This window comes from Mandrillus leucophaeus, unplaced genomic scaffold, assembly GCF_000951045.1.
Source record: "Mandrillus leucophaeus isolate KB7577 unplaced genomic scaffold, Mleu.le_1.0 Scaffold732, whole genome shotgun sequence".
NCBI classification, from domain to species: domain Eukaryota; kingdom Metazoa; phylum Chordata; class Mammalia; order Primates; family Cercopithecidae; genus Mandrillus; species Mandrillus leucophaeus.
The window spans coordinates 299,687-323,677 of record NW_012107942.1 but is presented as its reverse complement, the minus strand read 5'-3'; the positions used below and the strand labels follow the sequence as shown (position 1 = coordinate 323,677).

General features: G+C 43.9%; 1 protein-coding gene across 2 annotated transcripts in view; it reads left to right on the top strand.

Moving 5' to 3' along the window:
* Positions 1–23,991, top strand: part of MYOCD (myocardin) — a 106,308-nt gene that overhangs the window by 48,646 nt on the left and 33,671 nt on the right. For both annotated transcript variants that reach the window (XM_011965672.1, XM_011965671.1), the window contains exons 3-5: positions 6,863–6,918; positions 8,986–9,061; positions 12,624–12,785. In XM_011965672.1, the coding sequence (XP_011821062.1) occupies positions 6,863–6,918; positions 8,986–9,061; positions 12,624–12,785 (294 nt within the window). The remainder of the gene's footprint in view (positions 1–6,862; positions 6,919–8,985; positions 9,062–12,623; positions 12,786–23,991) is intronic.

Genomic DNA, 23,991 nt, shown 5'->3' with positions numbered 1-23,991 from the left:
TCCACTGGATAACATGCAACTCCCTCCTATTGGGGAGGAGCTGAGGCCAGAACCTGTGTCTCCTGATCCCTGCCTAGGTTCCTTTTCTCAAACGTTCAAAATGAATTGCTTGGCCTTTAAAAACACTTACTTATATTGCTATCATAAGGCATTTTACGGCCAAAAAATTCAGTTAGAACTTGGAAAATTTAAAAAGTGTATCATGTGAAAATGCCAAAGATAAACCAATGATTTAAATGCAGTGGCTTCAAGTTCTACAACATAATGTATGCTTCGCTGTGATGAGCATCGAATGAAAGATTTCACTGACTTACCTGTATGGCAGGTCTCCCTTCAATTGCATTCCAAACTGATAATTAAATTATGAGGCTCCTCCCCCATTGACTCTAATGAGGTGAATCATGTGTAATTCTAGTGAAACTAATCCAAATGGATTGAAATTTTCTTCCTTCCCTTTTCCTGGGCATGCATCCTGCAGGTTTGGAGCTTGCTGCAGAGTAATAAACAGTCGTTAGCAACCAGCAACAAATTCTTTTTTATAATCCTCGTGAATCACTTCTCTTAAACATTCGCTTTGTTCTTATGTGTAGGCATTATGAGTTTAGGCTAATTTCCCTCTTTACGTGCTTTGAATGAATTTAAAGGCATCATCTCTTGATTTTTAATCAAGACGGGCAGGGTTCTGAGGCCAGGACAGAATCACCTGAACAACTTTAAATAGCAGGTAAAGGGTTCTCAGTCCAGGTGCATTTACAATGGCAGTTGTGAAATTCACGTTTTCAAAATCGGCATTTTGAAAATTTCATTAAGGAATGAAATATCCTCTCAAAGTTAACTTAGAAATATTACTTACAGGGCTTATTGTTTAGATTTATCTCCAAAATCTCACCTCTAAATCTCAATATGGAGATTTCAAATTGCCTACTTCGCCATCATCAACCAGGATTCATAGGAAATGGTTTCACTATCCCTCCCTTTTGGGCTCAAGGTTGCAAGAGGACATCAAGGTTCTCTACATTCTTGTGGCATTAGGACAGAGGCCACCTCCTTCCCTAGACCTGTTGGGCCTGTTCATTATTTCTTATGCAAATTTTCTCTCCTGCAACTCTTCTCCCTGGGTATCACTCTCCTGGGTAAAAGTTTAAATAACACCATTTTATTCCAACCACTTCAGAAGACTTGATGTGGAAAGATGACCAGCCATGTAAATCAGACTCAATAAACTGGTCATAGAGCATTTCAATAAATATTTATTAATCCTTTGCTGTGAGAAAGGCTCTGGGGAACACACACAGAGAAGTCGGACTCAACTTCTGTTTCAAAGTGCTTCCAGTCTAGGAGGGGTCCCAAACCACCCCCATTTAATCATCTCATTGAATAATTTTGGACAACTTCGCACCACTGCATAAGAATGGGTAGCCAGGAAGATTGAAGGAAAAATCGCTTTTTCCTCTCCCTCTCCCTCTCCCTCTGCTACTAAAGTGAATCTATGGTGTTTCACCCAGGGGAGAGATGTAAGAAGGTTTAATTTATTCTCCTGGAATACAGAAGATGAGATTAGGGAGCTAAAGTGGATTTGAGAGGACACGGGGCCCACAGAGGCTGCTACGTGTCCACAGAGTCTCAGAGAAAGCCGCTGCTGGCCAGAATGAAATGTCTGGGCAGCCTAGTTCCATGATCTGATCAATGTAAATGAATTTAAAGATACAATGAGCTGTCTATGAATGGTGCTGCCTTTATTTTTTTTGCAGACTAATCCAAGCTACAGCAGCCACATACTTACTGCAAAACCTTGGTAAATCCCTGAATTTTGTGGTACTTCTGAATAGCAAGAAGAATGACCGGGGCAATTCCCGCACCCCTATCACATGCAGCTTCACGATAGTTTTGAGAAGTTGACCGGACAAAGCCTCTCTTCCTTTTCTCAGTGCATTCATTTGACTTGGCTTTTCCCTACAGCACCCCACCACACACTGTCGGCTGTTTGAGCAGTACACGGCGCAAGGGAATGAATCTGTCTGCCTCTTCCCTTCTTTCTAACATCTCAAATTCAGAGATAGAGAAAGGTGCCCTGGATTTTCATGTCAATCCCATTTGGGTCAAAAATCTTACCTTCCTTCTTTTCCCCCCATCTCTCCTTCAATTTTCCCATTTCCCTGTTCCTTAGAAACTAGAAAACCAGTCATTACAGGCACACTTTGAATTCGTCCTTGTACCCTCCTTCTGAGAAATTCCAAAGCGTTCACAGATGTTGCATCAAATTCTCCAAGTGCGCTAGCCAGGTCTTGAACATTACAAAGCTACACTAGGAAATGCACTGTTTTCAGACCGTTAAGACTATCATTGGGGTAACAGACCCTTAAGACTATCATTGGAGTACTGAACTGGCAATTTTTTTCCAAGCGTAAAAGAAAATATAATCTCCAAAGCATTATCATTATGCATAGTATGTATCCTGTTTGAAAAAAAAAAAAGTTCTTATGACCCGATTTGTCTTTAAAAGCAAGACGGAGAGAAGACAAGCATGAATAAGCCCATTTTTATAAGTGGGAAAGAGAGAGCACAGGAAAACTCTCAGGCCTACTCCAAGTTATACCAAAAGTAGATGGTAGAGCAAGAGCAGAGCTCAAATGGATGGTTCCCAAAATTTTAGCCACCCGGGACTTCTTCAATTCTACCCAACACCGCCATAGGTCTTACGTTTAAAATAGCGTTGTCTTCCCTGTCCCCCTAAAGAATCCTACATACATTAATTATTAATCCACGCATTTTTAAATAGTTAATGTTATGTTTTTAAGTTAATTTTCTAATTCATGGTATATAAATTTACCAGCTAGTGCTTGTTGATGAGAACTACCGTAACTAAACCAAGACTCTATGATTCCGGGCAGGAGCAATGAAAAGTGACAGCTTTGTGAGTCTAAGCAGCCTTTCTCCGGGCAGACATACTCTTTCTCTTCAGCTTTTTGAAATGCTGAAAATCAGTCCTGGTCATTCATTGCTCCCGTTTGGAAGTCCTAGGTTCCCAACACCCCTAGATCTAGATCCACTGGGCTTATAAATCCCATCACAGCGGTTCTGAAGCTTTTGCATCAGAATCACCCAGAAGGCTTGTTAAAACACAGATTCCTGGGTCCTACTGGCAGAGTTTCTGATTCTGTGGGGCTGGGTTGGGGCCCAAGAATTGGGATTTCTTTATTTCTTTTTTCTTTTTTTTTTTTTTTTTGAGACAGAGTCTCACTCTGTCACCCAGGTTGAAGTGCAGTGGTGCGATCTTGGCTCCCTGCAACCTCTGCCTCCTGGATTCAAGCGATTCTCCTGCCTCACCCTCCCGAATAGCTGGAATTACAGGCTCCTGCCACCGTGCCCACCTAATTTTTGTAGTTTTAGTAGAGACAGGGTTTCACCATCTTGGCCAGGCTGGTCTTGGACTCCTGACCTCGTGATCCACCTGCTTTGGCCTCCCAAAGTGCTGGGATTACAGGGGTGAGTCACCACACCCAGCCAAGAATTGGGATTTCTAACACGTTCCCAGTTGCTGAAGATGCTGGTCCGGAGGCTGCGCTTTGAGAACGCTGCACTCATGGATGCCCTGAAGTCTCTGGCTCTTTAATTCTGCCTCTTGGTCCTGTTAGTAGCAATGGATCTGGGATTGCTCCAAGCCTGCGGCTGAATGGTCCCATTAAGAGAAGTCAGGGCCTGCACCAGGCACAGCCCAACACCAGGTACCGCCCTGCTTCTGCTGCCAGAGTTGCCCAACTCCAGGGACCCTACCCTGTGCTGAGGAGTGAGGCCCCTGCGTTCACTGAGTTCTCTGTGGCTCCACGGCCTGTCTTCTCCTTTTACTGGGATCCTGCTGGAGGCATGAGGTTACAGCGGAGAGCAGAGGACTGCAGGAAGACTGTTCTTATCTCGGAATCTTTTTTCTAAGTTCTAAGTAAGCAAATGTTTATATGCTCGGCTGACCCAAATTAGCGAGAGCTTTGGGGACAGAAATAGGAATAGCCTGCAACAAAACTCTGAGGCAAGAACACAAATTCCCTTGTGAGGAGCCATTAATCTTCCTCCAGGGGGAATGAGTTAGATGTGTGGCTGATTGAATTAACAACAGTATTTTAACTCAAAATCACATGGAGTTTTTTAAAAATGTAGAATCCAAATTCCTTTTCAATCTTAAATGTCAAAGTTCTTTAAATACAGAATGTTGCCATTTGATACTCCCCAGGCTGGCAGCAGAAGTGGTTTTTTATGTATTTTCCCAAAAGCCAACTGAGAGGTGGGGAGCTCCATTGCTTTTGTTGGCCTTCATGGGAGGTGGCTAAAACCCACCGTCTCTGAGGTCACTGAGAAGGCAAACCTCAAGCCCAGGTCCATGGCAGGATAGTTTTCCATGGTGTGACCTCAAGCCAGTGCCCCATATAACACCCCTTAACCTCTGAGGAGAAGAGCATGTGGTAAAATACAGCATGTGGACCTCTCTGGCTTTCTTCCCAAGTCCTTGCTAAATGGAGATAGTTTCTTCCACCCTGTGGTAGAAGATTCCAGAAGACCTTTGTGATCCTGGCATCAGAGAACTGGACCGTGTGAATCATCTCCCAGGGGGGTTATTAACACCAAGAAGTGATGAATTGTAGCTCTATGAAGCTGAGATACAGGAAATACAGTGTTTCTTAGAACAATTAATACGCTTTGCTAATAAGCATTGAACAGCCTCAGAGACATGAGAACCCGTTAAATTCCCGCTAAACCCCAAGCCCAATGAAAACCAATTGTGTTTGGAATGTCAGAGATATCCCAAGATCTATTCATGCTATTCCCTTCGGGGAGTTTCTAGATGAAAAGGGTATGCTATTCTTTTTAACCACTTAATAAGACTACACGAAGATCAATTCCTTTTCGGGGTTATGTAAGTAATTAAACTACACCAATATGCAATACCTAACTAAATGATCACCAGGAGACAGGACAGAGGAAGGAGCTATTGATAGAGATTGTATAGATCCGCAGTGGCCCACTGGACTTCAAGCAGACTTTGTATCATAATCTGGTTGCTTACGGGGAAAGGGAGTTGCTTTGCAGAACTCCCTCGACATAAATTCCACCTGCGATCAAACGCAGGAAAAGGCAAGCCTTGTTAAGGATGATGACCAGACCCAACTCAAAGAAAATGCATGAGCAACACAGGACAACTGCATATAAATTTCTCAGAATCACTGAGTTGGGAGAAATGGGAGAAAAGGGTCATCTAAAAAGGGAGGTTTTGCAGAGAAGCTCATTTTAAGAGTACAAAGCAGAAAGCAAAGACAACTGTAAAACAGTTTCCAGATCAATGGTATTCAAGAAGCGTGTTCATTTTTTTTTTTCTATAAGAAGGGAAGTCTCTTAATCTTTGGTCAAAGTGAGAAGGATGCCTGTCAACTATTTTTGGCACAAGGAAGCCAGATGGGGTAGTTCTGCAGCATTGTTAATGTGGGGGGTGAACAGGGAGATTTATAGAGAGTGTGACTTATTAACTCCCCAAGCAGCATCCTTAAAGAGGATACTAGGGCCAACTACCATTATGGTAGCCACCGTGACTACAACTATGTCTGCTTGATCTCCAGCAAACCCTGCTGAGAACTATGTCCAGATTCAGCATGGTCTTAAGGGTTGAATGAGGCATGTGTGCATACACACACACACGCACACGCACATACACACACTCACACACACACACACCCTGATCTGGTCAGAAACCTAATTTTTGTGCTGGCCAAGATTTGGAAGAATATTGCATTGCCTGCAGCTTATGGTAAACCACTGTTCGAGTAATATTGGAACTCTGGATCATGTGATTCCTCAAGTTGTCCAGACATACAATTCAGGGGGAGAAAAATCAATGCAAGTCTGTAACTGCTAATCCACCTTATCACTTATCATGAAAAGTGATTATTTGTGGCTCCTGATTGAGATTGTTCTAGATTAGGAAAATCAAGGCAAAATGTAGAATTTTGCAAAATGATGTGCTACTTCTTTGCTCAAAGGAGTTTATTAAACCCCCATAAGAGGTGCTATGAAGTTGTGATGAGGAGGAGGTCATGGGAAGAGAGTGAAGCAGGTTGTTCACAGCTGCCGTGTGTTCTGTACGACTGACCAGTGCCTGTGTCTACTGGTTGTTAATGTTTTACATACCACACCTTGAAAGAGGTTAGAGTTGTCACAGGACCTATGTTCCCAGCCCTAATTGATCCTGAGCAAGTCAATCAATTTCTGTGGACCTCAGTTTCCCCATTCTGTTCACTGTTGGAGTTAACCTCCCTGTCTCCAAGGTTCCTTCCAGCCCTCAAAGTTTGATTCTCTGCTTCTCACTCAACACCCTCAGTTGCATGTTCCTGACCTACCAGCCACACACTTTATCCAGAGTACAGTCCCTTCCTCCAAAGCACCACCCCACCCCACAGACACAGACCACAGTCATCCCCTGAGCCTTTTGCACTCTAGGACAGAGCAAAGTCAAAGAGGGTGTTAGTTACCCGAGTCTACACCTCTCCCTCAAACCAGAGCATTCTTTCTGTTTTCAGCTTTCCACCACCCCTTCTATTTCCTCCAGAACTTGGAATGCCCTGCCTCCATCACTTCTCTTCTTGTTGCACATCCTGCCTCTGCTAATCCCCCGTTTGAGGCTTCGATTCCACTTCCTCTGTCTCCTATGGCTTCAGGGCCGCTGGTGTCCTCCAGGCCTGTCCTCTCTCATTGCTTGTGGCCTAATAAAGGCAATCACCTCCCTACTGTGCATAACTCAGCAAGCACACCGGCAAACTCTGCGATACTGACCGATGCCCATAACCCAGTCTCCACTTATGGTTTTGTGTGTCTGTTTCAGCCCTGAAACGTCCAGCTGAATTCCATGAGCAAAGAAAACATTTGGAGAGCGACAAGGTAATTTTTGCACATGTCTTTACCCAAGCTTAGGCTACAGGTTATGAATCTCTGAATGCTAACCCTTGGCGGATGCGTGTAGAATTCCTACAACAAACTCAGTCAATTTGCCAGTCCCCTGCCCTCATATCATATGGAATCTGACTCCTATTAACCAGTAACTATAGAAATGGGATCAACTATGTTAGCTTTGAAACTCCTATTTTTTAGCTTTTTTTAAAAAAAGTCCCCCATTTTTCTAATGTTGGAAGAAATTACAGTAAGGATGCACTAGAGTCAAAAACACTTTAGAGGCCGGGCGCGGTGGCTCAAGCCTGTAATCCCAGCACTTTGGGAGGCCGAGACGGGCGGATCACGAGGTCAGGAGATCGAGACCATCCTGGCTAACACGGTGAAACCCCTTCTCTACTAAAAAAAGATACAAAAAACTAGCCGGGCGAGGTGGCGGGCGCTTGTAGTCCCAGCTACTCGGGAGGCCAAGGCAGGAGAATGGCATAAACCCGGGAGGCAGAGCTTGCAGTGAGCTGAGATCCGGCCACTGCACTCCAGCCTGGGCGACAGAGCGAGACTCCGTCTCAAAAAAAAAAAAAAAAAAAAAAAAAACACTTTAGAGAGGGAAGTGGAGTCGGCTTTCAAGCAGCCTTACCTTTTATTCCTGTCATTTTTTTAACAACAACTAGATTTTTAAAAATCCAATTCAATGCTAAGGCGTGGTTTATGCATACAGAACTTATCTGTGGCTACTGAAAGGCAAAAGGTTATTTGCTTTTTTCCCTTCTTTTTTTGTAGCATTCGAGGGTGAGATTCGGCATATATTCTGTACCTTCATAACAAATCTCTGCAACCTGAATTTGTCAATAACATGTTAATGAATACTATTTAGCAAGTATCAACACTTAGAGTGAGAAGGAAAGGCAAAGAGAGTATCTGCCTGCCGATGTTTCCTTGCCTGAGAGCGCTAGCTTTGCAACTTGTCTGTGGGTAGAGAGGAAGAGGAGGGATCTGCTACTCTTCAAAGTAGCTCACAGGTGGCTGTGATTCCTATTACCTGGAGAATAACAAAGAACAGCCGCCTCTTATCAGAACGGGAGTGATTCTCAGACCCCTCTCAGGGGGCCACTGGGAGATCCACTACAGTGAGATTAAAAATCCAGAACTAGACATCAGAAACCTGGGGTCCAGTGTTGGCCCTCCCACAGCCTGCAACAGCCCTACCGACAGTCCCATCAAGAAGATCATGAGACTGGGTAAATAACCTATCTCTTCATGCCCGTCCATCTCCTGGTGGGCCTGAATCTGTAGGCTTTACATGTTCACATGTCCTAAAAGAGAAGTCAGGTGAATAATGGGAAAGAGGCATACGTTGTCCTGTTATTTTAGATTTAGGCAATGTTTTAGCTCTGATCTTGGTTAATTTTGTGACTGTTTTCAGAGGAAATGGAGGCTGGGTGCTGTGGCTCACGGCTGTCCCAGCACTTTGGGAGGCTGAAGCGAGCAGATTGCTTGAGTCCAGGAGTTCAAGACCAGCCTAGGAAACATGGTGAAATCCTGTCTCTACCAAAAATTAAAGATTAAAAAAAAAATTAGCTGGGCTTGGTGATGCATGCCTATAGTCCCAGCTACTCATGGGACTAAGGCAGGAGGATCACTTGTGCCCAGGAGGTCGAGGCTGCAGTGAGCTATGATCGTGCCACTGCATTCCAGCCTGGATGACAGAGACCCTGTCTCGAAGAAAAAAAAAAAAAAAGGCAATAAAATAAGATTGGTTATAATACAAGCAGCCTAGTATCCTGTTATAATAACATTTTATTAACATGTACCAACCTGCCTGCCCCTGAAAGAGCTTTAGGTTTGTAGCCCTGACGTAGACCCAAGCTCTTTACCTTCTTATTTTCCCATCTAAAAATTATGGGAGGGGTCTTTGTAAATGTTCCTTCATCAAAATGTGAGACACCAAGAATATTTTCATGTTTCATTTATTATTTTAAAAGGTTATTTTCTCATGTGAGATAAATTGAGTTTTTTAAAAGGTAAAACTAGGTGATTCTCTTTGTTTGGATTCTACAGGCTAAAAATTCCCTGAAGCGCAAAGCCAGAAACAGGTGCAACAGTGCCAACTTGGTTAATATGCACATACTCCAAGGTAAGCCTGCAAGAAATCAGACACCAAGAGATGCTATAGAATGGTGGGCCATTTTCCCAGAGTTACTTGTGTCTGTACAGTTGCTGAGCCCTCTTAAAAATCTCCATTGTCATTACAAAGTGGTAGTTTCAAGCAATCATCTAAGCCTTCTAGGCCACGTAGATAACCAAGTTGGGAAGCCGTAAAATGGTTAAGCGGGTTAGAGACTCCAGCTCTGATCTCAGCTGTCCCATCTCCTAACTCTAAGGCCTCAGCAAATCATATAACTTCTAGGAGTGCAAGGAACACGTCCAACATGTGCTGACAATTATTACTAATCTGGATCATCACTCGCTTTGGCAGGGGATCACGGTTCCCTCGCTGCCTTTGTATCCTCCAGGTAATTGATTGCGCTTTGCTGATGCCTTTACCTTCTGGTGTGCAGGGAATACAATCTGAGGAAATTAGTACTGATCAAAGCAGGCCTAGTGCTGCTTTAGGGTGCCGCCTCTGTGTTGGGGTGTGTGAGACAAGGCAAACAAACAACTAATTGGTCCCGATATTCTGACATCCGGATGCAGGAGGAGAGGCTTCTACTCCTGCCTGGTAAGTTGCCTTAACTGAGACAGAATCCCCGAGACCATTGGTACCCACCCTAAAAGAGGCGCAACCCCTAATTTGACAGTTACCTACGAGATATTTGTTCCTTGAACACACACTGTATTGGGTGTCTGCTAGGAGTTGGCTGCTCTGCCAGGCCAGTGGGTTCAACGATGAATAAGCCACAGGTTTGTGCCCTCAGATGGTCTCACAGTATAACAGAGGACATGAGAATCACATTTACAATCCAGCACGGAAAGAAAGGAAATGCCTGGTGTGGTGGGTGTATGGAAGAGGATCAGAGAAAAGAGCCATCGGAGTCCGAATGGACAGGGGAGGAGTGAGGAAGTGGGCTGGAATGTGAGGACTGAGCCAGGTAGAAAAAGATGGAAGGGTGTCGCAGTCTGAGGGAACAGCCTGCACAAAGCCTGAACGCTATTTCTCTAGAATGTGGATTTCCTTCCAAGACTGAACACTAGCTTTAAAGCACACAAAAGGCTCTGAAATATCCTGGAAATTGTGAACCTTGGTTCTTTGATTGGCATCATTGGTTATTTTTTTCTGGCTTTCCAAGACTGACCCTTTTTCAACCTTAAAGTAGGTGGGATATTTTAAGACGGAGAACTGTTTTCAGGGTAGGGAAGAGAAAGAGACCAACGCTGAAGGGAAGGCTATGTGGGATGGAAGGCTCTGATCTGCATGAGGCAGCCAAAGGATGCCAGGTGTCTGGAAAACAGGGAGAAAAGGCCCTCAAAGGGAGGTGACAGAATTCTTACCTCCTTTGCAGTGGTGTCTACAAGCCTAGAGGCAGCGGCTGTGTCAGCACAAAAATCACAGCTGCCCAAAAATCCAAGCGATGTCATTTTAAATGACATACAGACTTTTCAAGCCGGGTGCGGTGGCTCACGCCTGTAATCCCAGCACTTTGGGAGGCCAGGGCGGGTGGATCGTGAGGTCAGGAGATCGAGACCATCCTGGCTAACATGGTGAAACCCCATCTCTACTAAAAATACAAACAATTAGCTGGGCGCGGTGGCGGGCACTTGTAGTCCCGGTTACTCAGGAGGCTGAGGCAGGAGAATGGCATGAACCTGGGAGGCGAAGCTGGCAGTGAGCTGAGATCCGGCCACTGCACTGCAGCCTGGGCGACAGAGTGAGACTCTGTCTCAAACAAACAAAAAAAAAGTAGGTGACACTAAGTGGGGATTTTCCTGAAACCTTCATTTTTTTGCACACTTTTTTAGCATTTTTCACATTTATGACGAGTACACAGTAATGTTATAATAAAAAAACATACGAAATGTTATTTCTTCCATCAATACGGTCTTGAATTAAAATATCAGGGTGTGAACTGCACCAACCCCCAGTTCAATTGCACGTCTCTGGTGCCTCCCATGGGGTCCTCTTTTGTCAACAGAAATTGGGAATTAGCTTCTTGGAACATAAAAGATCTGCTAGATACAAAATGACTCCTGCTGCCCAGGAGTTTGTTGTCCAGTTTCAGAAGCAACAAGGTGAAGGGTTTGTGCTTGTAACTGCTAGAGGCAGTCAAAGCGAAAGGAATCTGTAAGAACAGGAAGAGTTAGGAAAGCCTTATGCTGGGACCCAAAAGTACGATGTTGGTAGTGGGGAGTGGGGAAGAAGTTCAAGGTGGGGAAAGGAAATAAGCCAGGGTGCAAAGGTGAATGCAAGACATAGAAGACAGAAAGAGAAGGACCGGGCTCTCTGGAATGGTAGATTTGGGCTGGAGAGCCACAGGTCATGACAGGAGGTAGATTAAATTTGTAGCAGTCTTGGAAAACTGGATTGAGAGACGTGGATGGTAGGAAGCATCTTGTACGGAGGCACCAGAAGAAAGGAGGGCTTTCTGAACATCAGTCCTGAGTTGGTACACAGGATGAGTCAGAAAGATGGCTGAGGCAGACAGCCAGCAAGCTGCCCTTGCAAGGAACTGTAAGGGGTGCTTTGGAGAGGACGTGTGCTTTGGTATGACCATTCTTTGGTTTGGAGTATCCACATTCCCTCCATTGAATGTGAAATGCTTTGAAGGGGCAGCTTCCACAGCCAAGCCTGTGGCAACCGATGAGACATCCCTAGACCTCTTCTGTATGGAGAGTTCTAGATCAGTGCCAGACACAGGGTCTGGGGTTAGCAGGTGGTTACTAATAAAATAATGGGGCTAAGGGACTTGTCTGTAAATATCTCACTTTCTAGATTTATGAAGTTGAGAGTGAAGTTGCAAACTCTTATAGAACCTTAACTTACAGTTCTCCATGAGAACAAAGCTGGATTCTCCTCTGAGTTCTTCCACAGAAATAAGTCAGGGCCCAACCTAAAAAGGAAGTGTGGTGTCAGCTGTATCGAAGTGGATTTAAGGCTCTGTACGTGACCTTTCACACCCTCCAAATGATGAGAAACTGCCTGTGGATGAATTCAACTTTTAAAAATCCCTCTGTTTAATTAGATAACTGTTTCAATGGAATTTTTTTTCTTTCGCAACTGACCTGGACGTTTGACTCAGTCGGTCACAGCCTTGACTAGTCCAAAATCCTTTAAAAGTCATACTAGTATTACTAATAATAACAACAGATAACATTTACTGCAGGCCTAGCCTATGCCGGTCACTATGCAGACGAAATGTGTATCCAAGTGCCATAGCTTAGGGTCAGGCAAGCAATACAGAGTCTGCAGACTGCTTGGTTACAAAATCTCCTAATTGCACATTTTTTTCACAAATCCTCGCAAAGCAAGCGTCTCTAACTTTTCCATGTGCCTCTCGATTTGCCTTTATTTGGAAGTGTCTAGGCTTTGGTGATAATCCCTGTAAAGTGATGATGATTGCATCAAAAAATTATTAGGATGGTAGAGCACAATGTGACACAATCTTTTGTGACCACAAGCCAAAAACCAAAAGAGACGGAGAGAGAGAGAGAGAGAGAGACATCAAATTCTAGAACTGATCCTTTTCATTTCAACCCTTTAGCTTCCACTGCAGAGAGGTCCATTCCAACTGCTCAGATGAAGCTGAAAAGAGCCCGACTCGCCGATGATCTCAATGAAAAAATTGCTCTACGACCAGGGCCACTGGAGCTGGTGGAAAAAAACATTCTTCCTGTGGATTCTGCTGTGAAAGAGGCCATAAAAGGTAGTTAGAACACATGGCATGTCTGTCCTTGGTGCTCTTGAGCTCTGAGGGCAGCCTGGAGCTCTGACATACGAGGACCTTTGGGGATGAGGGCCTCTCACCTGACAAGAGCCATACCATGGGTTGTTAGTCCAGTTAATTCTCCATAACCAGGGATCCTGGGCATCGGTTGCAACTCCCATTCTTGTACTCCCCAAGGCCAAGTCAACACAGGATAATTTTGCTCTAGTCAGGCAAGTTGAGAACCTGACCAGGTATAATCCTCAATACATCTCCCCTATAAGACGTCCTTTACTTAGGAGTCACAATCACGGTCCTCTTTAGCCTTCCTTGTTTAAAGAGAGGTAGACTACATCAGCAGAAAGAGCACTGGCCCCAGACTAGAAAACCCGGACCTCAGGCCCAGTTGCCCCCGTCACTTCACCTCGAGATGGAGGTGACAGTACCCACCCTACCCAGCTCACAGGCTCCTGGGAGTGAAGTTCATGGTAAACAATGCATGTAAAAACTCTGACAGCTCTCACTTGCTCCACGAAGTCAAAGGACAAATACTCAAAAAGGAGACACAAATATTGATTCTGTTATAAACTGTATAAAATCATTTTGTAGACTTTTTGAACAACTGATACTAGGTGAACCCAAACATCCTGCCGGTACTGAATTCACTCATAGAGGCTTTGGGCTGGAAACCAGGAAAACTATGGTAACAGGGAGAAAGGGAGCTTAATTCTCCTACAGACACACTTAACTTTCTCCAGCTATGCCCGCAATCCGCTCTGAAAACTATTGGTAGATGTTAATAAGCAGAGTACATTGAAATGTTTTGACACATTGTCAAAAAGTATGTATAAGCGCATTTTATCCAAAACTAAGTTTATTATAAAACTTGTCGTCCAGTTTATTCACATTCTAAAATCTTGCTCTCGCCCAGCGATTCAGAGGCCACATGAATTTTGCCCTTGGAACTGGTAAATATGAAAATATCAACTCCAGGCGAGGCAATGTACTCGTCTGTCAGTACCCACTTACATATCCCACTGTGATTTTCTCTCTCCTCTACTCTCTCCCTCCCCACTAAATATCTGGGGCCTTTGGACTTGGCCTTGAGTATTCAGGAGTGCACTGCCACCATCTTTACTCTGATAAGCTCATCGGGCAGGTAAAAATCTCCATCGGGCATCTCTTATTGTTTCTTAAAGCATTCTGCTCTGTGCTTGTACATGTATTTATTTATTTTTCTTTTGTTGGGTGCACGTACATTTGTGACTTATTTTCACACGATAGGCAAAAGGTTTCCTTTTAATTTGCATTCTTAGGTTTCTAGTAGATTATATTTTTCCTTGTGATTATGTATCATTGGCAATAGTTGGCTTTTTATCTTCTTCCGTGCTGAGCATGTTCTCGCTTTACTGCTTTGTGTATGCTATTTATATAGGGAAAAAAATGCTAATCCTCCATCTGTCACAGGTATTTCGCATCCTTTTACCAGTTTGTCCTTCACTTTTGATTTTTTTTATATAGTTAATTTTACCTATAGCAGTTCCTAATTAATGTATAGTCAAATCCCCTCATCTTTTTCATTATATTTTCTGAATTCGTGTTTATTGAAAGTATTTCCTAAGTCAAAAATATAGAGTTTATGCACTTAGATTGCCTTATAATATCTATATACTTTTATTTTTACATTTAAATCCTTAGTGTGTCTGAAATTATTTAAGTAGTTGGTTTACGAGAGAGGTCTAATTTTTTTTGTTTATCACAATTTTATGATCTGTTTTGCATTTTGTGTTAATATCTGTCTTCGCAAGTTTCTTTACAATTGTCTGATTTTTCTAATGTTTCATGGCTACTCTTGCAAGTATATTTTAAGTGAAAATTAGAATCAATTTTTTGTGTCATCTTCAATTCTATTGTAATTTTGTTTAGGATTGCACTGAATTTATGTGTTAGTTTATAGTGAATTCATATGTTTAAAATACATAATTTTATAAATTCTTCCACAGTATCTATCTCCACTTATTCATGTCTTTTTTTATTTCCCTTTGCAAAGTTTGTTGTTTTTAAGTAAAGTCATGTTGATTATTGCTCATATATGGGAAACCTATTAATTTCACACATTTATTTTATAACTGGGCAGTGTCAAAGATCTTAATAGTTCCAATAGTTTCTCAGTTTATCTTAAGTTGTCCAGGTCTAAGGGAATGGAAATTTGTTTTCTGCTTCATTTTTATTTTCTGCCTTGGTACACTGGCTGGTACTTTTTCACAACAACATGATTAGCATATTATAGAATTAATATAGTTTCTAAAAGTCTATGTAGTACATTAATGAAATAAATTACATATAATGTTTATGTATTTTATTTATGAATATATTATTTATACATTATATACATTTTATACAAATTATATATTATAAAGTATAATATACTATATTATACAAACCAAAAAATATATATCTTATATAAAATATCTATATCATATAGATGTTTATCTTATATATAAAACTATATGAATTACATAAAGCACATGTTTATATTATACAATCAATAATGTGGTAATATATAATTTAATAGTTATTGTTAAATTATATATTACATAGCAGAATACTATTATTATTGGTACCTGGCCAGTGTCTCAAAAGTAATATTATATTATATTTATTATATTATATTAGTGCTGCCTTATGTTTTATATTATGTTATAATGTGTTACATGGATGATTACATACATTTTTGTTTTGTTTCTCTCTTAAATGGGGGTTTTTCTAGTCACTCACATCTGTATATGATGTAACCTTTGGTATAAGATAGACATTCTAAGGAAGTATTTCTCTATTCCTGTCGCAATAAGAGTAGCTTGCAAGACAGATGTTGAGTTTTTTTAAATGCTTTCAAAGCATTTCAAAAGATGATGACGTGGCTTTTCTTCTTTGACCAACTAATGTAGTATTGCTACCTTTCCTAATCTTCCTTGAATTTCTAGGGGAAAACAATCTCTCATAAATTTGGTTTTAGAAATTGCTAGTATCTTATTTGGGATTTTGCGTCTATTTCGTTATTAGTTGGGATAATGCTGGCTGGGGAGCAAACCACAAAACTTCAACAGTTTAACAAGAAAGATGTATTTCTTGCTTGGAAAGAGTTCAAAGAGGCTTTTCCTCCATGAAAAGCCTCCTTCAGTCTTGTTGTGCCACCATTCCCTACAGCGAGGGTGGCACTTTTTCTCAAGGGAGCAGATAATAAATACTTGAGACTGTCCCTGTCACTACTCAACTCTGATGTTGTAGCAGGAAGGTTGCCATGGGCAGTAAGTAAACAAATAGGCATGGCTATGTTCCAATAAAATTTTATTTACAAAAACAGGCAGCAGGCACACAGGCCTTAGTTTGCCAATCTCTGCCCTGGAGCTTTGTCATTCTCTGAATGTATCCAGCAAAGGGGGAAGAAAAGATGAGAAGGTTCATCCACTTGTTAAAAAAATCTCAACCTGGAAATGACCACATCACCTACACTCACATTCAATTGTGAGAACAGTACATATGGCTGAGAAAGGTATTCTCTGGCTGAACAGCCATTTCCGGCAGTGCCTTTATATTACGGAAGAGGGATCCTAGCTTTTGATAAGTAGCTAGTCCTGTCTGCCACAATATTCATAAATGATGCTGATCTATGTTGTTGTTTTATATTTTTCAGATTTAAATTCAAACCTACACATACTTCACAAAATAGTTTATAATTACCTTTTCATATTTTTTCATGTTCTGGAAGCATTTAAATATGATCACAATGAGTGGTTGCTTTAAAACATTGCTTACTAAAATCGTAGGAAACCAAGGAAATTAAGAAACCAGTACCTTTTTCAAGAGTAGTTCTTTGAGTTTTTTTCAATGTTGTCCATAATTATTTGTGCACTCAAATTTTCTCCTTAATTTGTACAACTTACCTATTACTAAAAAGTCTCACTCCCCTCCTGAATTTTAAAGTTATTGGCCTCAAGAAGTAGACAGTATTGGCTCCCAATTGTTCTAAGTTTCTCTGAAGAATCATGAGCGCCCAGTGGAGGAAGGTAGTTGCGGGAAATGAGGATGTATAAAAAGAGAAGAGGGCTACAATGAGGCTCCCATGCAGTAGTATTTAAGATAGAAGCAGGGAATCTGTGTCTAATAAACAGAAGGAATGGCTAGAGAAAGAGGCAGAGGATACAGGGTGACTTAATCCAAGAAAAATCCAAAAGTGGACAGCCGTAATGGGCAATTGAACACCTGTTGCTCATCTACGCATCAGCCTCTTTAGCAGTCACCCTTTGAATGTGCCTAAGAGTTTTTATGGGCAAGGTGAACAGGAATATCATAAAGACAGAGGGAGTTGCTTAAAGACAACTAGAGAGAGCGGACTTAAAGACAGCTATAGCGACAGCTATAGTCCTTCCAATGGCAAAGGTGACCCAGCTCTCTCTTCTGCGTGTCACGTCTTGTGATCGTATCTTCTCCCTTGGTTGTGGTTGCACTGTGTATCATTCTTCCAGCCTCTGTGTATTTTCCCTCCCCTGTCCACGTGCCTTTCCAGATGTGTTTACATTTTCCGGCTCTCTCTGCAGCTGTGTTTCTGAGTTTCTGCCAAGCTCTGAGAGGATCGTTCCATCATTGTCTCCCTCCCTCCAAACTTCATTAAGGACCAACAAGTCTCCAACCCTGCAATAGAAACTCTAGAATCTAGAACCTTTCCCAACACAGGGAAGGACATTATTGACAGAAGACTGTCCCTACCCTGGGATTTTCCCTCTTACTCCCAGACATCATCTCTCTTGCAGTCAGCAGGATGAAAGCACCATGTCTGTTCCCCTCTCCTCTTGAGTACCAGTTTCTGATCCCACTCCCAGCCTGCAGGCTGACTTTCTGAATTCATAGAGTCTTACAGTTTCCAGGTGGAGGGAAAAAAAACAGGCTCATCACCCTAAAATGACATTCTGTGGGGGAATAGGGAACTTGGTCCTCCGTGGGGCCATATCTGAGAGCGTGCACCTCATGGCCTATTTCTACCTTGTAGAAAGCCGCTGATCAGGCCAGAACACTGCATACGAAAAGCACTATGTTACATGGAAGCAATGATTCATGAGAACAGATATTATATCCTGGAGTTTAGCATGGCCTTGCTCAGTTTATGAGTGGTCATTATTACTGAAATATCCCTCTGTGTTGAGACCCCTAAAGGCTTACTTCTAGCTTGTTAATTCTCTCGCTGGTCATTAGAGCATTTTTTTCACTTTCTTCACTTAATGTGAACATCCCTTAGCTCCCGCGAAAGTCATATATTGTCCAGACGTCTGACTCCTAGCTTGAGTAAAACAGAACCCGGGCTGACCTTCCCAGCCTTCCCAACAGTAGAAGGGCCCAGGTTTTCAGCTCCAAAAGACAAGCATCTCCTCCTAAAGTGTTCTCACCTTTTCATGGGACTGGGCCAGTCTTCACCTGAGTCAGGTTTTTTTGTTGTTGTTGTTGTTTTCGAGACAGAGTTTCGCTCTTGTTGCCCAGGCTGGAGTGCAATGGCGTGATCTCAGCTCACGGCAACCTCCGCCTCCCAGGGTCCAGTGATTCTCCTGCCTCAGCCTCCCACGTAGCTGGGATTACAGGCATCCACCACCACGCCCAGCTAGTTTTGTAATTTTAGTAGAGACAGGGTTTCTCCACGTGGGTCAGGCTTGTCTCGAACTCCCCACCTCAGCCTCCCAGTGCTGGGATTACAGGTGTGAGCCACCGTGCCCAGCCAGGCTTTTTTAAAAAAAGAACCCGTGATTTAGAATATATAGACCCATTGTCAAAGCTAAATTTGTTCTTTTTATCACCGTGACCCTTACATGTAGAAAGAAATAATTCTGATCCTCCAGGGCTGGTCCAGAAGCTACCCATTTCTATCACTTACATTTATAAAAGATCCAACACTAGTCACTGCTCACCAGTGTGCCCCGCGCTTAGCCTTCATAACAAAACCTTCCTATTCACTAAGAATCTAGTCATTCTTCAGAGAAGCCGGAAGTCTGCACCCTCTCTGATCATTCGTTTTGAAGGCAGCTAGATAATAACCGTAGCCCTGAGTGAGATGGTAGGGCTGTTTGCTTTGGCATAAAAAAGGAAATTTTGCTTTGGCATAGCTTTCTCCTGAACAAAATCTATCACTCCATCATGAGAAATAATTTCCAAAGAGCAAACGACCCTTGGAGTAAAGAAACACACTAAGGCATACATGACAAACACTTTGCTGAGGATGGTCCTGGGAAAGAGGAGGGCAAGAGAATCGGGGAGCTGGGAGCGCTGGGGCGTGTGGGAGTGGCGGGAAGGGAGTGTGGGAGAGGAAAGGGTGAGCGCAGAGAGGGAAAAGCAGTGCCTGGAGTCCGCCTCTGCCGCCCAGTGAAGTAACGGCTTTGCCTCCCTGGATGTCATCTCAGGCATCATTGAGAGGTGGGCAGGGCATGCCCAAGGGGGAGCTAAAGTTGAGGAGATGCCTCTAGAAATCTGAGGGCAGCTTGAGGCTCTGGGAGGGGCTGAGGAGGATCCTATAAAAGAGAAAAGGGAGACAGGATAAAGCACTTTTTTTTTTTTTTTTTTTTTCTCTTTTTTTTTTTTTTTTTTTTTTGAGATGGAGTTTCTCTGTTGTCGCCCAGGCTGGAGTGCAATGGCGCGGTCTTGGCTCACTGCAACCTCCACCTCCCGGGTTCAAACAATTCTCCTGCCTCAGCCTTCCAAGTAGCTGGGATTACAGGCACGCAGCACCATACCTAGCTAATTTTTGTATTTTTAGTAGAGATGGGGTTTCACCATGTTGGCCAGGCTGGTCTTGAACTCCTGACCTCGTGATCCGCCCGCCTTGCCTGATGCTATTTTTTGTCCCTAGAGGATTCATCTCAAGAGAAATGCAGGACGAGTATTTACACAGGTTAACTGCTTTTCCTGACCTGTGTGGCCCTAGGATCAGGTGTATCAAAAGACACGAAGATCATCCTGGGCGGCATAGTGAGACTTCATCTTTACAAAAACTTTTAAAATTAGCCAGGCGTGATGGTGCATGCCTGTAGTCCTAGTTACTTGGGAGGCTGAGGCAGGAGGATCACTTGAACCCAGGAATTTGAGGCTGCAGTAAGCTATGATCAAACCACTGCACTCCAGCCTGGGTGACAGAGTGAGACCCTATCTCTCAAAAAAAGAAAAAAAAAGGCCAGGTGTGGTGGCTCATGCTTGCAATCCCAGCACTTTGGGAGGCTGAGGGCCGGGGGTGGGGGTGATCACCTGGGGTCAGGAGTTCGAGACCAACCTGACCAACATGGAGAAACCCCGTCTCTACTAAAAATACAAAATTAGCTGGGCGTGGTGACAGGCATCTGTCATCCTAGCTACTTGAGAGGCTGAGGCAGGAGAATCGTTTAAACCTGGGAGGTGGAGGGTGCGGTGAGCCAAGATCGCACCATTGCACTCCAGTTTGGGCGACAAAAGCGAAACTCCATCTCAAAAAAAAAAAAAAGTACATAAGGCTAATTTCTAAAGTGCCAGGGATCTGAGTAAAAAAAAATTATTCATTCAAACATCTACCTATTCTGCCATTTCCATAATAAAGGCATCCACTCCCCTTCAAGAGCGGTGAGTTCTGACTTTGGTTAGATAGTCCAATCAGTCTGTAGACTATGACATGCTAAATCTATACAAATATCTTTAGGCAACAGCTAACACTGAAACAATAGCTACTTTTCTGTGTACGACTTTCTCCCTGGGGAAGCAAATTTTGCTTCAGTCTCTTCTGGGATGTTAGGAGGTAGTCTGTCCATGAGTTAAAAGAGCTCTGTTGCAGTGGAGTGAACCAGCTCACAGGTTGATAAGGAAGGAGGTACATTTTCACATTTCACTTCATGATTTCCTGCCTGCAGTGTGGGTCCTCACAGAAAGGTAACTAGGACTCCAATTATCTTGCTTTAATCTTGGCATTTTAAATGTTTATGCAAAGAAAGTACAACTGACTCATTCATCTGATCACTTCCAAGAGGGAGAGGGAAGGCTCCGAGTCACCGGCCCAAGATCCCCAAGGGGCCGGTGCCCAGAGCCAGCCCTGCGAGCATAGCCAGAGGATGATGTCAGGGCTTCCCAAAGCAGGTCCTTGTCATCACACCCCTGACGCGTCTGCAGGGACAATAGCCAGCACACCGCTCTCCGTCAGCTCCCAGCCAGTCTCATGCTGGGGGAGATTGGAGCGGAGGCCCAGGGTCACACCACGGAGCCAGTAGACTTGGTCGTTCCAGAGGCAGTCAGATAAGGTGACCTTTGTCCCTCTCTGCATGGGCTTGGCCTGAACAGGAAGGAGAGGGAGTGGCATGCCAGCCTTTCCACCCACACTCCTCCTACTCTGAGGAGGGTCCGCCTTTGCTTTCCCAGCATGAACCTCTCGGGACCAACCGGTTTTTCTGGTTCCGGAGTTGTGCAGACCTTTGCCAAGCTGACCAGAGGATAAACTGCCTCCCGGGTGGTCTGTTTATTTCTTGACGATGTTACACTTGAGACAAACAGATGCTCCTACCAAAAAACAATAGCAACAATAACCGCAAGAAATTATTCATCACTTACACGTCAGGAACCGGGCCCGTGCTTTCCATATGTTGTTACCCTGAGAGCTAGCTACTATGATGATGATTTCCATTTTATAGATGGGGAGACTGAGGCTCAGAGAGGTCAAATAACTTGCCAACAGTCACGCTATCCCTGAAATGGTAGAACCAAAAAGCAAACTCAAATGCGGCTGACTCCAGAACCCAGGGCCTTGTGGACCACACCGAACACCGTAGGTGGCGTTCATGCCAAAAGGAAGGCACTGCTATGTACTTACAGGAACCCCTCCACTGTTAAGGTTTTTCCCATTGACAGCGACTGAGTCAAGTCTATAGCTGTGTGTGGGCTCCCTGCCCTTGCCCTCGTCTTCTGCCCTGGCAGTGGCAAATCTAAACCAGCCACTAGTAACCCTGAAGGAGTGGTGATTGACAGAGGCCCCCATGGTGGGGTCTTGTGGCCTGGACGGCGACCAGTGGTCCTCAGTGCAGCTGTCAGAGTGTTCTAACCCAGCACATCGTGCTTTTTAGATACCAGAGAGGAGTCATATTTGGGGCCGTGGCACTCATCCTGGTTGTTTATGCAGGTGTAAAGCTGTCCTTGGGATGTAGTTCCACGCACTCATGGTTTCCTCATTTCATTGACTTAAGCATGGGAATGTCCCTCCTGTGCTACCCCTGCCCTACGTACCCCCAATTGTCTCCTACAAGCAATGTCTCTCCAGGGGTTGGCTCCTAAAATAGCCCTCTCCCCCGGCTGAAAGCACTTCTTTGTCATCCTCCCCAACCCAACCCTGCTGATGGCCACTCTATCATTTCTCATCCACGCACCCCATCCTTTCATTGTCAGACGCACCCCTCTCCCTTTCTGCTGTCCTGTCCACCGCTGACAGTCACTTCAGGCTCCATTCAATCCCACCTCCTCCGGGAGGCTTCTTGGACAACTTCGCATCGCTCTCTCCTCCCTGTAACCACCACTAGCACTCACCAGGCAGTCTGGCCCGTGACAGATTCTCTGATTGTGTCCCATCGAGATACAAGGATCTCCTTTCTCATGGTTTTCTGTCTCTTCTCTTAGCCATATCTTATCTGATCACACCTCAGCTTGTCTCTACTCCTCTTAAAATGGGAAGGCTGGAGTTAAACGCAATAGCTTAGGAATGCTCTGTCCAGCCCTGGGGAAGGGGGGATAGATCACCTGCACCTTTATTCCAGATACTCAACTTCTAGACTTTTGCACATCATTCTAGTGCTTCGACCTGAGGTCACCAAATGCCAGGTGTCAGAGTGGAAAGGGCTGATTCACTGGCGGTAACTTCAGGGCTCCAACAGTCTTTCCACCCCTTTACTAAGGCAAGTCCAAATAAAATTCATCGGGACTCTCCCTTCCCAGAATCCCTTGCTTTTCGTTCCTGAAAAGCAAGATGTCAACAGTCAGTCCCTGAGATCTCAAAAATTCAGCTATTTTGTGGAATTCTGGAGACCCCCTTAGTATATGACCTATGTATACAGAGTAGGCCGGGCGCGGTGGCTCAACCTGTAATCCTAGCACTTTGGGAGGCTGCGGCAGGTGGATCACAAGGTCAGGAGATCAAAACCATCCTGGCTAACACGGTGAAACGCTGTCTCTACTAAAAATACAAAAAATTAGCTGGATATGGTGGCACGTGCCTGTAGTCCCAGCTACTTGAGAGGTTGAGACAGTAGAATCGCTTGAACCCAGGAGGAGGAGGTTGCAGTGAGTCGAGATTGTGCCACTGCACTCCAGTCTGGGCAACAGGGCGAGACTGCATCTCAGAAAAAAAAAAAAAAGTAGAGATGTTGGTCATTTTCTATGCTACCCCTGCCCCACCTACCCCCAATCAACCGGGCAGACTGATGATGTTCCGTAAACCACACAATGGCGTCACCTGCTGACTTCCAGGAAGGATGACTAATTCTGCCACCCCCTCTGCCAGGTGAGTCTGAGATTCCAAAGGCTTGCACTGCTGTCCTAGTTCAGTCCTGAAATAACTGGGTGGACTAGACCTTACAATGTGTTCATTTATTAAAAAGAAACGAGAAGGCTGGGTGCAGTGGCTCACACTTGTAATCCCAGCACTTTAGGAGGCCGAGGTGGATGGGTCACTTGAGGTCAGGAGTTCAAGACCAGCCTGGCCAACCTGGTGAAACCCTGTCTCCACTAAAAATACACAAATGAGCTGGGTGTGGTGGCACATGCCTGTAGTCCCAGCTACTTAGGAGGCTGAGGCCAGAGAATCACTTAAACCTGGGAGGCGGAGGTTTCAGTGAGTCGAGATCACGCCACTGCACTCCAGCCTGGGTGACAGAGCAAGACTCCGTCTCAAAAAAAAAAAAAAGAAAGAAAAAGAAATGAGAAAACGTGCCCCTTTCCTGAACTATTAGGAAGTCTAACAAAGTTGGCTGTTTTTGCTATTGCTGCCACTGCTAGGTGAACTCCTCATCCAGCTGCTATTGTTATTATTTGCTCTCTCTCCACTCGAAACAATGGAAGTTGGGTTTGGGGAGGATAAGAGGAGAAACCCCTCTCTCTTCCTTCTCTTAACGTTTCTACCCACATGTTAGAATATGTAGAAAATGTTGCAATTTGGTTAATTTCCTCT